This window comes from Fragaria vesca, linkage group LG2, assembly GCF_000184155.1.
Source record: "Fragaria vesca subsp. vesca linkage group LG2, FraVesHawaii_1.0, whole genome shotgun sequence".
Classification (NCBI taxonomy): domain Eukaryota; kingdom Viridiplantae; phylum Streptophyta; class Magnoliopsida; order Rosales; family Rosaceae; genus Fragaria; species Fragaria vesca.
The window spans coordinates 21,033,776-21,049,908 of record NC_020492.1 but is presented as its reverse complement, the minus strand read 5'-3'; the positions used below and the strand labels follow the sequence as shown (position 1 = coordinate 21,049,908).

At 39.7% G+C, this 16,133-nt stretch overlaps 4 protein-coding genes across 4 annotated transcripts in view; 2 read left to right on the top strand and 2 right to left on the bottom strand.

Moving 5' to 3' along the window:
* Window positions 1–405: 405 nt before the first annotated feature.
* LOC101302225 (THO complex subunit 5 homolog B-like) lies at window positions 406–4,574 on the bottom strand. Its single transcript, XM_004291051.1, has 7 exons — window positions 3,820–4,574; window positions 3,097–3,724; window positions 2,572–2,909; window positions 2,165–2,424; window positions 1,242–1,824; window positions 1,031–1,162; window positions 406–857 (listed from the first exon to the last, which is right to left on the bottom strand). The coding sequence occupies exons 1-7, from the start codon at window positions 4,033–4,035 to the stop codon at window positions 591–593; spliced, it is 2,424 nt and encodes an 807-aa protein (XP_004291099.1). The 5' UTR covers window positions 4,036–4,574; the 3' UTR covers window positions 406–590.
* Window positions 3,834–8,860, top strand: LOC101302516. Its single transcript, XM_004291052.1, has 12 exons — window positions 3,834–4,306; window positions 4,378–4,423; window positions 4,520–4,568; window positions 4,705–4,790; window positions 4,879–5,921; window positions 6,042–6,224; window positions 6,293–6,459; window positions 6,552–6,783; window positions 7,347–7,482; window positions 7,750–7,844; window positions 7,948–8,071; window positions 8,224–8,860. The coding sequence occupies exons 1-12, from the start codon at window positions 4,230–4,232 to the stop codon at window positions 8,296–8,298; spliced, it is 2,313 nt and encodes a 770-aa protein (XP_004291100.1). The 5' UTR covers window positions 3,834–4,229; the 3' UTR covers window positions 8,299–8,860.
* A 1,891-nt stretch (window positions 8,861–10,751) lies between these two features.
* LOC101314344 lies at window positions 10,752–14,102 on the top strand. The gene is made up of 8 exons (XM_004292765.1): window positions 10,752–10,922; window positions 11,020–11,161; window positions 11,279–11,353; window positions 11,417–12,091; window positions 12,276–12,639; window positions 12,822–12,903; window positions 13,203–13,451; window positions 13,798–14,102. Exons 1-7 carry the CDS (start codon window positions 10,752–10,754, stop codon window positions 13,404–13,406), a joined length of 1,713 nt encoding a protein of 570 aa, XP_004292813.1. The 3' UTR covers window positions 13,407–13,451; window positions 13,798–14,102.
* The window catches only part of LOC101301930, a 3,946-nt gene continuing 1,913 nt past the window's right edge, over window positions 14,101–16,133 (bottom strand). The window contains exons 4-5 of the mRNA XM_004291050.1: window positions 14,641–15,278; window positions 14,101–14,503 (exon numbers count right to left, since the gene is read on the bottom strand). Of these exons, the coding sequence (XP_004291098.1) occupies window positions 14,240–14,503; window positions 14,641–15,278 (902 nt within the window). The 3' untranslated portion in view covers window positions 14,101–14,239. The remainder of the gene's footprint in view (window positions 14,504–14,640; window positions 15,279–16,133) is intronic.

Sequence of the window (16,133 nt, the reverse complement as noted above, 5' to 3'; positions counted from 1 at the left end):
AAAAAGAGTGACAATGAAACAAAAATAAAGACTGATAACCTTCATTGCAATCATCCATGAATGATGAATCTGTGCAGCATTAAGTTAAATAAGTTTACTTTCATTTACTGAAATTTTGGTTGATTTCATAATTTTTAAATGTTGGAATGCTGAAACAAAAACAAATTTGAGAAAGCAAAGAGGAAAATTAACACCAACCTTGCGCATTTCTTTCCAAATGATGCTGTGCACATAGAGCCACGGGTCATTCCTGATGCCCCTTTCACAAACTGTTCATTAATTTGCATTCACATCTAATGTGATACATGTCACGGATCCCTTAAACCATGACCATTTTCATGAATCTATATCCAAATCTAATGTGATGCACTTCAAGGATCTTCATAAGTTCCACACAAGCTTGGATGGAAATAATAATACTCAACAGTAGAACACTAACCAAAATAAGGTTTTGGACGAGAAAGAAAATCTGTTGTAATAGATAGAATAAATATCCTTCTCTGCTTTCTTCTGTCAATTGCTTAATGACACAGCAATCGCCGGCAACAGTTTTGCCATAATCAGAGATTATAGTTACCGAAGTTATACATCTAGTATGGATAGCCAGGATTGCATTCCATATCCTTCCAGGATATCATCTTCCTGCGATCCCTTCCTCTAAATGATCTGGCAATAAGCTGACCACTAACAGGCTTACACAATCCAACATCAACCACTGATGTACTCTTTCTCTTCTCAGAAGATGGGGATGCTTCGTCCATGTAATAGTCGAACAACATTGCTAGACAACAAACTTGATGACCTAGGATATTATTTTCTTCATTTTGAGATAACATCTTTACAATGTGAAGATTGACCTACAGGAAGCAACAGAAAATGTGAAGTTACAGCATCCATTCAGGAGGGGAAATGACAAAGTCAATCCAACATCGCATCATGAACAAGGTAAAGATGATAATGATACACCGATGCAGGTCATATAAATTAAGACACTCAGGAGATTGTCTACGAAAATGCTTGTTTTGCTTACCTCGGCTTCCATTGCACGAAGTTCATTGTACAACTCAGAATCATCACTCACATAATGATTTTCTCCAGACATAGTGCAAAGACTCAATGTAAAAAAGGGAGGCCTCAAAGGATACTCCATGCTGATCTTAATCTGCCAGAACAGAAATGATAATAAAATGCCAGAAGTAAAACATAATGCACAAGCAAGAGAAAAATGAATAATTAGCTACCTTGGCTTCTAACTTCACATTCCTCTTCTCTGAGTCTATTCTCCTGGTTAAAACAAGACGAAATTCCCTTGTCCCGAAATCCACCCATGAATTTCCAGCCACCTCAAAGCATTGGATAGGCACCCCATTTTCTTCTTCTGGCGTAATATGTGCAGCTTCATCCACATCACTTTCAGTATCCAGCAAAAAATCTAATTCTTCATTATGTCTTTTATAACTTAGTGGCTTTGCAGTACTGACGGGAGGTCTTTTCGAAAGTAATGATAGCCTCCTAGAGTCTCCTTTGTGCTGAACAAGTTTATCATCACTGACTGATGCAACTTGAACCAAAGATGGAAGTTCCCCATCTTCCCTCATACTCTCCAGCTCTTCCTTTGAAGAACCAGATCGCCCAACTGAATCAGCATCTATAGGTTCCTGAACCTGCTCCTTATCTATGGCCGACAAAGATGATGCCGGAGTAGGTGGAGGTCCTACAGGTGAACAACCATGTAATTTGCACAGAGGAGCATGCAAAGCCCATGGAACACTTTTACAAGACAAAGCTGGCCATTTAAGCTTCATGAGTGATTCAAGCTGTTCCCTGTAAGCCAACCAAAGAATGGCAATTTCTCAAAATAGAGGATACCATACCACACTCACACACAAGACATCGAGTGACTTCCAAAAGAAGAGGAGAGCCCTGATATATGTATCTAAATTATAGATATATAAAAAGCAGATTAAATTTCCCAAGAAAGCAGCAGGGAACAAAAAACACATACTAGCTACTTTATATCAAAATAGATGCCAATACAAATAAGAACCAAGTAAACAAAATGTTAAAGCTAATATTCAGAATTGATCAACGATGCAGCATCCTTATCCTACAAATTTTCTAGACTGTCCTTGTGAGACTCTAAATTACAGAGGAAATGACTCACACAAGAGCCATCTGAGCTTTCTTCCGAGAGCGAATTCTACGTACAACTGTCTGTACTCGATTTTGCTGGCGATAAAGCGACAGACCAGACATAACAGCATCAGTTTTAGTTATGGCACTGGTTGGAGCATCATGGACAGCAAGCAAAGGTGACACCTCAGGCAAAAAATCAATTCCAGCCAAATGCTGGGCCCACTTATATGGACGGGATGTTCTCTTTTCATCAAATGCAGGAGTCCCATCAACAATAAGCTTGGCTGACTGTATCAATGAATGCAATGTAGCGATCAGTGTTATATGAACAATGCCGAGAACAGACAAGAGAGAGAAAGAACTGGGTTGGGGGGAAGAAGCAACAGATGGATAACCAAAGATCAGAAGCAAATCAAGTAAAGAAAGCATCCTGACCTGATGGGGAAGCTCAAGGCCAGTGTCATCTGGGAATAGGTTACATAAGATGTTATTCTCCGCTGCCTCATGAGATCCTTCAACTCCAACACAGACAACATTCAACTTCAACAAATACTCAAACTTGAGGGTTACTAGTTTTGCAGACTTAGGATCAGAAGCCTCATTGTCATAAACATGAAGAATAACTTTCAACGGGTGCAATTGATATACTCCTGATTGATCAGGGTTCTGCTTGGTTGGAGCTCTCTTGGGTCTCTTTCTCCTTCTCTGCCCATCATCTTCCTCATCTGGTGCATCATCATCTAACCTACTAGCCTCTCCATTTGTAGAAACACCTGGTCCATTAACAACATTAGACTACTAATTTATTTCTTCTACTTCCTTTAATAATCCATATTAAAGGAAGACTAAAAAGCAGGATTAAAACCATAACTCAAACCAAAGCACTCAATAATCCATACCACACCAATAGTAATCGACTACATTTAAACAACCTACATGTATGAGTTCAGCATTAGTTACCTGTGTCTCTATTTGCTTGCTGGTGCACAAAAGCTTGAGCATCCTTCACACTTCCAACAATCTCCAAATCAATCTGTTCTTCAAAAGCTTCCTTCTGCGCCGAGAACTGCGAGTAAACCACATAGAGAGGTGGCGGCAGCAACTTGGCCGAGTGATGCTGTTTGAGCTTCTTCGTGTGCATATTTCCAAACTGATTCTGCACCGGCAGTGACGCCTTCTTCAGAGACTTGAGGTGCGAGGGAAGACTGTTCAAGAACTTCTTCCGACTCGCAATCGTCTCCTGCAACCCCTTCTTATGCATCTCCAGCTTCTCATTAAGCTTACACAGCTCCTTCCGCTGATGTAGCTCGAAATTGAGCCTCTTGAGCATCAGGTCCTGCGCCGCGTCGTTTGACAATGTTGGCTCTTTGATACTCGCCGGAGCATCCCGGAAGAACTCTTCTTCCGGCACAAGGTCGATGTCCGGGTACTTGGACTTGAAATCTTTGCAAGCTTTGATGGCCTTCACGTAGTGACTCTTCTCGTACATCAAATTGTGGAGCTGCAACGTCGTCATGTCCACCGGAGCCTTCGCGCTCTCCGTCTCCGATTTCACGCGGTCCTCCTCAAGCAAGATCGAACGGTTCGCCTGCAATGCAATCAAAATCAATCAAATCTAACAAAATTCAGCCCTAATTCCGATCTAAAATCACAGAAAAGAAACCTAATTCTGATTTAACGAACCTGGCGGAGAGTGACGAAGTTGAGGAACATCTGAGTGACGAGCTCACGGACCTCCGATTTAGGTTTGCCTTCTTTTTTGATGGAGAGCATTCTGGCAACTACGTCTTCCACCGAAGATTTGCTCTCTCGCAAAACTTCGTACGGCGACTTCTCCGGCCGCGGCGGAGCAGCTTCTTCCTCCACCAGCATCCCCTCCTCTATTTCCTCGTCTTCCATTTTTCTCCTTCAATTTTCTTTCTCCTCCGCGTCCTCGCTTTTTTCTTAAACCCTGTCACCTCACCAAAACGCACCGTTTTACTTTTTCTTTTTTCTTTTCCTCCTAGAGCAGACGGCGTCGTTTCGCTTTACGCCGGAGCTATAAAAACGAGGACGCCGAATAAGTCGAAGCCTGAGACTGCGACGGAGTAGAGATGGTTGAAGCTGAAGAGGAAGGGCCGGCTATGAGAGCTCTCGGATCTCTGTTGAAGCTCACCGAAGTCTTCCTCTGGTGCGTTTCTTTCTCTCTGTTTACTCTTCCGCCAAATACTAGGGTTCACTGAGGTTTTGTGTGCTTGACAGGGACGATGGCACGAGGAACGACATGTCGTTCTCTCTGAAACAGACTGTAAGTCTTTGCTTTCTTGGGCTCAATTTTCAGGTTTTCTTAGCTGAAAGTTAGTAACGTATAATTGAATGCTATGAATTTCGCCGATGATTACAGAAACCAGCTCAGGATGACGGAGACGATGACTCAAACGGCCTTGCCTCAAGTTAGTGATTCACTTTCTTTGCTATGTTTAACTATCTCTATCTGATTAAATTTTCTAGTGCTCGTGGTGTGTTTGGTAATTTCGTTGTGTAATCATGTGCATGTAGTTGTGTTAAACGTTTTAGTTGGAATTTCAGAAGGTGGAATTTTGCCTGAGGATATGGAACTTACGAGACAGATGAATGAATTGGGGCTTCCGGTGTCGTTTCAAACAAATAAACAGGTACATTAGCCTATTTTGTGATACCAATTGAAGTAATAAGTACAAGTAGTATTGATCTGATTTGTTGATGCTGAAAACTTATTTGCAGAAGCAGAAAAGGAAGGCTGGAGGCAAAAGAAAGGGAATGCGCTTGAAGCATCCGGACACTTGCCAAGACGTTGTGGGTGAAGCCCTGGACTCTTCCAAAGTGAGTGTGGAGGAGAGTGTATCTCCTATTGTATTTGATGATAATCCAAGCAGTTCTTTGTGTAGTATGTCGATGATGGGCCAAAGTGAATCATCTTGCTCTGATGTTGCAGTTGATGCCACCAAATTGCATTGCCCTTTTGGTGAAGGAGAAACACCAGCAAGTTTAATTGAGATCACTAGAGATTATGCCAAGGAACAACATGATGGAACACTCGGCACTGTTTCTGATGATGGTCACGATTGTGATTCCTTACACAACAGTGCTGTGGTCACTGATGCAGCAAAATTTTTAGCGAATTCAGTTAGCTGCTCAGCAGATGCTGCTACTGGCCATGGAAAGACAGAGCCAGATGTAAGACTGATGGAGCATGACCACTCAGAGTGTTCAGTATTGGCTTGCCATGAAGGAGAACTTACAACTGGTGAGGATCATGTCCCTGAGAAGCCATTTGTATCTGAATCAGTCTCATATTCCACATGTCCAGTAGTTCTTGACAATGATGGAATCGACGGCCAAAAAAATGCTGATTTTGGAGACTGGATGGTATATTGGGATTCCTACTACATGAGAAATTACTTCCATAATATGAGAACACATACTTCCACATGGTACCCACCTGAGGTCATGGAACATTTAGAAATTGTCGACACCACATGTAAGTCAAATGAAGGTGTTGCTGAAGTAACTGAGATAGATGTCACCACTTACTTGAAGAAAACAGGTTTATGTGGTCTGGATAAAATTGATTCATTTGAAGAACCAAGAAATGATGATGCAATACACAGTCAACCATATGATGAACTCACTGTTGTCAATTCTATGTTTGATACATCCACGTCAACTGTCACTGTAGGCATATGTCATGAGCTTCAAAGCAATAACAGCTTCATTGATGAATATGCATCATGCTTGTCATCAAATGTCCAGTGCCACATCTCTAGGTATTTCTATGTTCAATCCATGTGTTTTTGTCCCTTGGAACTCGTTATTTATTTATGCTGAATATGAGTATTAGATACTAAATCTTTTATTTTCATTGAATTGTGCCACTGTGCTCACAGTTGCAGGAACCAGACCATGCCGCTGGTTTCTGATGAGGTGTGCAACAATGATCTGCTTGCAAGAAAATGTGATGAACCATATACTTATGATATCTTTGATAAACCTCATGACGTTCACTCTTGCGAGGAAATCCCTATATATTGTGAACATGATGAGGCCATTAGAACATTAGACTCACTCAGGTAAAATTTGTTCTTGTTTGTTGCTTTTTTATCAGAGATGTACAGAGTTCCTCATAATTTTTTTGCAGCATGTCCAATTCACGCACTGAAGAAGTTGAGGATAGGAGTATGCATTCTGAAACTGGAGTTCCTGCAACAAATGATTTGGTAATAAAATCTGACCGTGCTGTAGTTAAACGGAAAAAGAAAGTGAGAAGAATTCGAAGTCACAGAAAATTCTTCAATGAGGATGAAGGTATGAACTAAATTTTGCTGCTGCCAATTTAGTGCATTTACAAGTTCTTTCTTCTGCAACTTTGTTCTCTAATGAACATTCTCATATTGCAGAAGTTCTATTTGAAGGATTGTTGAAGGAGTGTTCTGCTGATATTGGTAAATATTGGTGTCAGAGGTATCTATTATTCTCCAGATATGATGATGGTATAAAAATGGACGAGGAAGGATGGTTTTCAGTTACTCCAGAAGCTCTAGCTAGGCATCATGCCCAACGTTGTGGTAGTGGCATCGTCATTGACTGTTTTACTGGAGTTGGTGGGAATGCCATCCAATTTGCTCAGATGTGAGTAATAATCTTATAATTTTTCTTTTTCTGCTAGTTCCTTCTGGTATATTAATGTTATAAGTAGAAAAAAAGAAAAGAAAAGAAAAGAAACCACTTGTCAGAAAGTGTCATCTTAGACTGTAGATCTGATCTAGGGCAACCTAAGCATAATTTACTTCGGCTGATAACATTGAATATGGAAGTTCAGTTACCAAAGATGGTCAGGTAAGTGAATTCATGACATGCAACTGCATCTGTATGTATTTGCTTGCATGGATTGCGTCCACGCGTACATATGGTAGTTATTCTCACCTGATGAAGCATTCACCTAAGCTTATGAAGTTAATGCTACCAGTGCAACCCCAAATAATGATTAAACTACATGTTGTTTTAAAATTCCTTAATCAGTTTAGGTCTAACAGTGTTGATTTATTTATCACTAATATTGCTATTTCAAACATCTTGATGGGGTACTTTCTGAGTTCATACTGTTGGCATTATGCTCTTAGCAGATACTTTGGAAGTTTCTCTTTTTTCGTTTGATTACTTAACTTTTCTTTTGATATACACTTACATTGCAGAAGCCAACATGTAACTGCCATTGATATTGATCCAACAAAAATTGATTATGCTCAACATAATGCTGCTATCTATGGAGTAGATGAAAGGATAGATTTCATTGAGGGGGACTTTTTCCGTTTGGCATCAAGGTTGAAGGTATTAAAGCTGACTCGTTATATGTTTTCTGATGTTGTAACTGTATAGATGGGGTTTTCAAAATGCTTTCGGTGATGTTATGGCAGACCTTGTGTTACTTTTTTCTTTTTTTCATGCTTCACCTCTATTTGCTGAGGGTTACCATGAAAGTATGAATTTTTACAGATTTATTTGGCAATTTTTTTATATTTGGATTTCTGGGATTGTTGGCATTATCCCGATTTTGTTGGATTTGCCCTAATACCCTCAGTATTCCTCTTACTTCAGGCGGATACAGTCTTTTTGTCACCCCCATGGGGAGGACCTGATTATGCAAGAGAAGAGACTTATGACATTATGACAATGCTTAAGCCATATGATGGGTATGTTTTCCTCCACTTTTTAAATCTTTACTCTCTTAAATATCCAAGTTTGACTTGAGGAATCATATCACTTTTCGTAACTCAGTGATGCGCACTTGTGCAGATATTTTCTCTTCAACACTGCAAAGCAAGTTGCTTCCAAGATTGTCATGTTTCTCCCTAGAAATGTTGATGTCAACCAATTAGCAGAGTTGTCTCTTTCAGTGACTCCGCCATGGTCGCTGGAGGTATTTTCTTTATCTCATTAATGTTCATCTTTAAACTCTTCCTTCTGTCACAGGGCGACCTAGTAAATAGACTGTGTAGCCATCTTTTAAACATAAAGACATAATTCAAACAACTATCATATATGATTACTGATTGTTATATTTGGTGTCAGGTGGAGAAAAACTTTGTAAATGGCAAGTTGAAGGGAATAACTGCTTACTTCAGTGACACGGCAAGGAGAGAGTGACATATAGGTATATCGGTATATCCCTACTTTGCCAGATACCAAGCAGCTATGCAGGTATTGCCTTCACATAACAGTAGAGAATGAGCTGCCATGAGCAACTACGCCCTAGCAGAAAGGAACAGCCTCCTTGGAATAGGTGTGTGGTTGCTTCCATCTTACTCTCATCCTGCACTCGATCTTTTTTATTAGTAAGGAGGTCACAGATTACAGCATTGTGGTAACATACAGTCCTGCAAACTAGGAATCTAGAACTAGAGAAGTAATGCTCCCCCAAGCAGTTAGGGAAAAGGGGGTTACTGTTAGTATTAGTCCTTGCCGGCCTGTTTTTGACGAAATAGTAGCACAAAGTCAGTTTCCATTTTTATAAACATGGAATCAATTTGTTTGGTGACCAAGGATGGCCCAAATGGGAGAATAGGGTGACTGGTGTGGAAGGTGGAGAGTAATGCCTGCCAGATACATATATTATTGTCATTCAACACACGTGTGAACCAATGGAATGAGCTTGAACTCTGTAATTGATAATTGAATCTCAGTCAGATTAGAACTTTACATTAAATTTAACAAAACAAACACCAGTGGAGATTATGCTAATATTTAGAGCTGTGGATCTTCATAAACCCTGTTTGAGCGGCACAAATTGAGGCAATGTAGCCTGCCATTAGTTGGACATAATAATAGCTCCGGTTTACCCACCGATTGGGTAAAACGACAACAATTTGTTGTACCAAAATGAGGAAAGAAATGAAATCAGACAAAGTGGCATGGAGAAGAATACTGAGTCGATTCAATGGAGCTTTGATGCTATGGGGACAGAAAAGATTGCCCAAATTCAAACCCGTGGTTGCCTTTTGATTTTTTTCTCGCGTCTGATGGAATGAATGTGTTTGTATTGCTGGTTCAAATCAAACTCTCCCATCAGTTCAATCACTACGACCACTCACCTGATTCGATGCAATCGTTTAGTTTGTCCAATATCACCATTCAACCCGGCATCCATTTGTCTTGACTGGTAGGCTTTTACTAGTCTTGTAATTGTGTTTGTATCGGATTTAATATAAGTATTTGAGACTAACGATTAATATATAGTTGAATTCATACTAATTTCTTCTAGAAAACTATATAAAGCATTCAAAATGTTAACATTTCAAAAATGCTTTGAACGAAACTATGTTGGGATCAGACTGGCACCATCATCGTCATCATCAGGGCATTTGAATTTCATCATTGACATTCAAAAATTCTTTGATTTTTTTTTTTTTTTTTAAGATACAAAATTCTTGCCTTTTGATAGGAGTAACCGGATTATCGGAACTCCAAATTACCCCGACAACCCAAAAAGGAGTCCATGTGACTCCGGCCCACCTTCAGACCCGGACCCGACCCAAAAATTCTGCTGACACATGACAGGCGGGTCCTGCTGTCATTTTCTTACAGTTAAAAAACTTAATCACGACCCAAACATTAAAAGGAGCAACACTCTGATCCCCACTTGATTAGTATAAGCTTAATTCCTTTGCTCAAAAAGCGAAAAAGCCGCATAAATTACATAACCAACTGTTTATTTAACTAATTGTCTCTCTCTAGATTCGTTAAACCAAAATCCGACCTCTAATATGAGTTGAATTGAATAAATGAGTATTCAATGCGCCGATGTGCGCCTACACGAATAAAAAATGGACAGCTGAATAACGTCAAGTGTATATTTTCTGCTCTCACAAAATAAATCCATCTATAAACACCGGAGCAAATTCTACGCACTAATGTGCACTTGCATCATTAATGTGTAAGTGTTTAAACTGCCGTATAGAAATATCGAATGAAGATTAGAGACCTTAAATTTCTTCATTTCAATTTCATTTTTAATCTGATTAAATTAAACGTTTATAATAAGAGTCCATATTCTTCGACTTAGTGTTTTTACAATCTCACCTCCTTAGTTGGAAACACTTGAGACTATTTTTTTTGCTTTTAATTTTGTTAACTGTATTAGTATATATGCATGTACTGCGTCGTAAATGACCAAATCAAAATACTGCATATTAGTTATTTGGTTCACTTGCACCTTGGTGTATAGAAGAAACAACACATTTGGCTGAAATATGTTAGATATGCTAGTTCACTTGCATTATTAGTGAATAGAAAAATTCAGTTATTTCGTTTCGTATAATATAAGTTTGTAAATGAGAGATTGTGAATTTAACGCATAAATTTATAAGTTATTGTAATTTCTATTGTTGTTGTAATAAAAAAAATAACAAAAAAAGAAAAGAAAATTAGAAGCGTGATTAGCAGAGCATAATGACAGTGACTTTAACCCCATAAACAAACCACTTTCCTTCTAATACCCGCCATTTCACTCTCACTCCCTAAACCCCCAACAAATAACCGAATCTTCTTCTCCTCCTTCTTCAACTCTCGCCAATGTGAACGCTTCGCCAGCGAAATTAACAATGTCGGAGCAGAGATCCGGGTTAAGAATCCGAGACGCCAGCCCGGACTCGGTCATTTACACCCTCGAGTCCAGCCTCTTCTCCTCTTCCGCTTCCGCCAGCGTTGACCGCTGCTCCTTCGCCTCCGAAGCCCTCGACCACGACTCCTCCACCGCCTCCGAGATCTCTCCGGTAACTCTCTCTCTCTCTCTCTGCATGCTTCGATTTCAAATTTTCAATAGCCATTGCAAAATGCAGAAGACTGATTTTGAAAATTTTGGATTTGCAGAACTCGGCGGCGCACGAGCTCCGCCACCAGCTTGAAGTCAGCTCCAGCGGTGCTGATCGCGATCCAGATCCGAACAAGTCTGGTTTACACAGCCATCACCACCACGACGTTCGCCGATCCAGAAAAGGAGAAAAGGCCAAAGGTAGTACAGCTCAGCTTCGATACGACGTCGCTTTTCCCCCTTTCAATTTTTTTTCAAACGATGTGACTTTCTGTTTCTTCCCCCCTGACTTTCTTTCCCTCTTTGGCTTTTGCACAGTTCAAAACCAAGACCACGACAACGCGGACTTGGCTATTGATTCAGCACGAAGCTCCTTCTCTCTGGCGTTGAAAGGTATAATATAAAGCCACCTTATTTTGTCCAATCCAATCCATAACTCTTACTTTTGTTTTACAGAATGCCAGGACCGTCGATCTAGATCTGAAGCTCTAACGAAGAAGCTAGACAGGCCGAGACCCGCTTCTTTGGATTTGAATAATGTCACTGCCTTGTCACCCAGACTGGGGACTTTGAAGAAGAGCTCAATGGCGTCTCGCAAGTCTGGAACATTCCCGAGTCCTGGGACTCCTACTTACCGGCATACCAGTCTCGGAGTTCAGAAAGGTTGGAGCTCGGAGCGAGTTCCGGCCAGTACTAATTTGGGAAGGAAGAATACTGCTGGAGCTGCAATGTTGCCGTTTAATAATGGAAGGACGTTGCCGTCGAAATGGGAAGATGCAGAGAGGTGGATTTTCAGTCCGGTTCAGGGGGATGGTGTGATGAGGCAGTCGAATCAGCAGGCACAGAGGAGGCCCAAGGCGAAGAGTGGTCCGCTTGGCCCTCCTGGGGTTGCATATTATTCTTTGTACTCGCCAGCAATGCCGATGTTTGATGGAGGCAGTGTTCCTAGTTTCATGGCAGATTCTCCGTTTTCAGCTGGGGTTATGGCGGCGGATGGAATGGCATTTCACTCCTCCGGTGCTCATAATGGAGCCTTTCCGATTCGGACTGAGCCTTGCATTGCTCGTTCGGTTAGTGTGCATGGTTGCTCTGAGGTGTTGGACCAGCAGTCATCCCTGCCTGATTCTCGAGGTAATAGTTTAATTTGGTTACATTAGATAGTACTTCTAATTAATCTAACCTAAGTCGATCACAATGTAGTCTCTCAGCAACGATGAGAATTAGATTTTGTTTCATAATTATTGGTAATTTGATAGAACTATTGTATATTCATGAATGGCTGATTTTTGGTCTGTGTCTATTGGTAAATCACCAGATGAAAAGCATGATGGGGTTAAGGATGCAGCCACCAATGTATCTCGCACAGTTTCGCGAAGGGACATGGCAACCCAAATGAGCCCTGATGATAGCACTCACTCATCTCCCAAGGAGGGACATGATTACTCTGCTTCCACTTCCTCTTTCTTCCCTATTGAGGAATTGCAGAGTGCCCCCTCTTTGAAATTCGAAGTCAGGGATGTCCAGGTTGATGAAAGGGTCACTGTGACAAGGTGGTCCAAGAAACATAAAGTCCGGATACCTGGGAAGGGCTCTGATATTGTTGATAGATGGAAAAAGAAAGATGCTGATGTTCGATCTTGTGCTTGGGATCTCTCTGATTCAGCAAAGAACGTTTCAAAGTAAGTTTTCCTACATAAATCTAATATATATAAATCGATGTTGGTTAAAGATTGATAATGAAATTTTGTAGGTAAAATTAGATTCATCTAGTTCTTATGAAGAAATCGCCATGATAACACTAAAATCCGAAAGATGGCAGACACTACTAATATGAATTGCTAACCTCTCTGTCTTTCATCAGAGTTAAAAGAGAGGAAGCCAAAATTGCTGCGTGGGAGAATCTGCAGAAGGCAAAAGCTGAGGCAGCAATACGGAAACTAGAGGTTTGTCTCACTCGATATGTGTTTCTGTAGATTGCTAGAAACCAAATGTCCCATGTTGAACATATGTTGTATCCTAGGTTAGTATATGAGCTGCTTGGCATCATCACCTTGTAAACCAGAATTCCTAGGCAAGTCAGGAAAAAGGTAGATTTATGCTGTTTACTAAAGTAATGGAGCTTTAGGGGAAATGCAACTAAATGCAATAGTACAAGATATCATCATACATTCCAGATCTATGCCGATTGTAGAAGACATGTCACATTGTGTTCATTTCCGACAATATCATTAATCTTTTTCAGATGAAGCTGGAAAAGAAGAGGTCATCATCCATGGATAAAATTATGAACAAGTTGAGATCAGCTCAGAAGAAAGCTCAAGACATGAGAAGCTCAGTGTCAGACAATCAGGCACATGATGGAAGGAGCTCACGTAAAACTTCAATAATTCGTAGGACTAGTCATATGAGTTCTTTGAGTGGTTGCTTTACGTGTCATGCTTTCTAATGCCTCAGCCATTCATTTGTTGTTCCACTTGAGCTATAAAGCAAGGTACCTTGTCACTACTTAATTGTAACCTTTTCAGAAACTGACACTCCTCAGTATCTAGTATCTGATGCTGTTTTATATGAACAAATTTAACTGTGATTACGTTTCAACATGATGTGTAACATATGAGGTTTTTAAAAGATTTTAATTTACATGCAACTGTGAAACATTTATAATACACATCTGTTGTTGGTTTCAATACAACTTTCTGTGATTATATATCTACTGAAAATCTCTAACTTAATATACATGCATGTCCTGGGTCTGTTCTAATGAAGGGTATGAACCTTTTTCTGACTCATATACTATGCTATGGTGCTAATGAACTGCCATTTTCATCTCCTTCCAGGTTAAGTAAAGGAGTTACGGAGGATTAGAGCATTGCTGGATGGTGTATATCAGTTAGCAGCTACTATTTTGACACTAAATCATTGTCAACACTTTTCTGGTGGTGTGAAGTTCCGATACCTCAAGTTCAGTACTAGATGACTAGGATGGTAGTAAGTAAATTTTGGGGGAATTCAGTGACTAGTAATGCTTCTGTGTATGTAAATCAAAGACCTTTAGGCTATATACGTGCTTTGTTAAATATTTTCCCACTATGAATGCTTGTTATGCAAATTGAAATACAATCCATCTACTCTTTCTTTTATCAATTACAATTCATCTACTTGAGCTTAAGTTTTTCATATTACAAGGGAATCAGATGGCACCTTTGGCTATTCTTTACATTGATTAATTCATTTTAATTTGATGTATGCTATATGTTATTATGTTCCAATTCTTGCATGTTACTCGACTTTAGGACTTTCTTGAGGAAGAAGCAGGGTTCCCAATCTTGTAAGATTAACATAATCTTGAGGAGCATGGGCTCCCAATCCTGGAATTACTAATCCGACTAGCCTCCAAAATCTCATAAACCAGCCTTCCTTGTATTCTGAACCCTTCACCCAAGGGAGTATGAAGCTCCTTATCAGCTCCCACACTGCGTTCAGCCTCTTCGGTATGAACCATAGCAAATTGAAGTAGTTCTTGTTGGGTTCCTCCTCCAAAACCTGCTCAAAATCCGCATGCATGTTTATGTTAGTGATACTCGAGATTTCTCTCATGCCTGTTGATCGACTACATCATCATACATCTGGTAAGAGAACCTAGTTGTAGTAGAGAGAAAAGAGAGAAAAGAAAGACTGACCTTTCCTCTGTAGCAGCTGTCGTAGTACAGACTTGGCCCGAAGTGCTTGAACAAGAGGGCTTTATCATCATAAGGTATTCTAGGCACCAGGTCATTGCTGTAGACATACCTCATATACCTCACATCATACTTCCTAAACTTTTCCTTCATAAACTCCCCAAACTTCTCATCTCCAACCCTAGGCTGTCCGAACGTGTAAACCCCCTCCATCCTCTCCAGCAACCATGCATACTCATGATCATGCATTGCTAGCACACCTGCAAACAAAATCGCTAGCGCGCCGCCCAAGCTGTGCCCCGTCAATATAAACTTTGCATTCACATCCTCTTGCAGCAAATCTACCAGCATTTTTCTGATTGTGTAGTAAGCAAACTGAGGATGTTGGTCACTGCTGCCTTGTGGTTGATCAGTTTCTAGTTCAAGTGGCCACCGATTGTTTGGTTGCATGCCGAGAGCTTTCATGAAGCCACTGTGCGTCTTACCGACTTTGTTGAACTCGCACCATGAGAGGTCGAAATCGGTCCTCCATGCATCGGCATTAAATGGGGAAGTGCCTCTAAATGCCACCACAATCAAGTTAGGGTCAGACTGTCTCTCTTTGAACAAGAAGGCTTGTGTTGAATCTCGTCCTTGGTAACCTGTAAAATGGGCTCTGCTTTAGGCTTGGGGTTGAGACCAAAATTGGGCCCAAAACTCTCTAAGAGAAAAATTATAAAATGCTGTAAACGTCTATCATCTATGATACTCTTGATGCATTTCCATCTTTATCTTTTGTAATTGCTATTAAAATTTTGAGTGTAGCTATTAGGATCTCCGAATTTGCTCACTTGACCTCTATTTGTTATAAATTATTGAATGACAATTATCTCCTCTTCCGTAATGACTATTAAGGACAATAATCATACAAAAATAAGTATATTTATTCTCTCTATATTTTTCAATTCGATAATTAATTGATTGTATTCTTTATTATTTTTCTTCTATATTTTTTGTTTCTAATTTACTATTTTCTAAATTTTACTACATATTATATATTTAATTAGAGCTAAAACTAGCTATGATCAATATCGACAACGTGACATAAAATTTTCTACTATCATACATGTTGAAAGCATATATATACAAGGTGAAGGAATATATATGCAAAAACAAATCGATAATGAAAAATTAAATAACTATTGAAATAATTTCATGATGAACATAAAATAGAGGGAAAAAAGAACATACATAGTATACAATTGTTATCCTTGATCATTTAACACAAGTAAAATAGAAAAAGCAAAGCTAATTTATGTTAGAGTATTTTCTTGTTTGTAAATATAAGTTTTTTTTTTTATCAAATAAACAACTAATATGCTACAACGAGCATATTGTGAGTCGAATTCACGACCTCTCAGTTATAAGAAGAGACGGTACTGGGCTGGTAAATATAAGTTTTTGAAACCTAATACTTTGTGTTATTTGATTTTTAAGAGAAAAATTGACGTCATTGA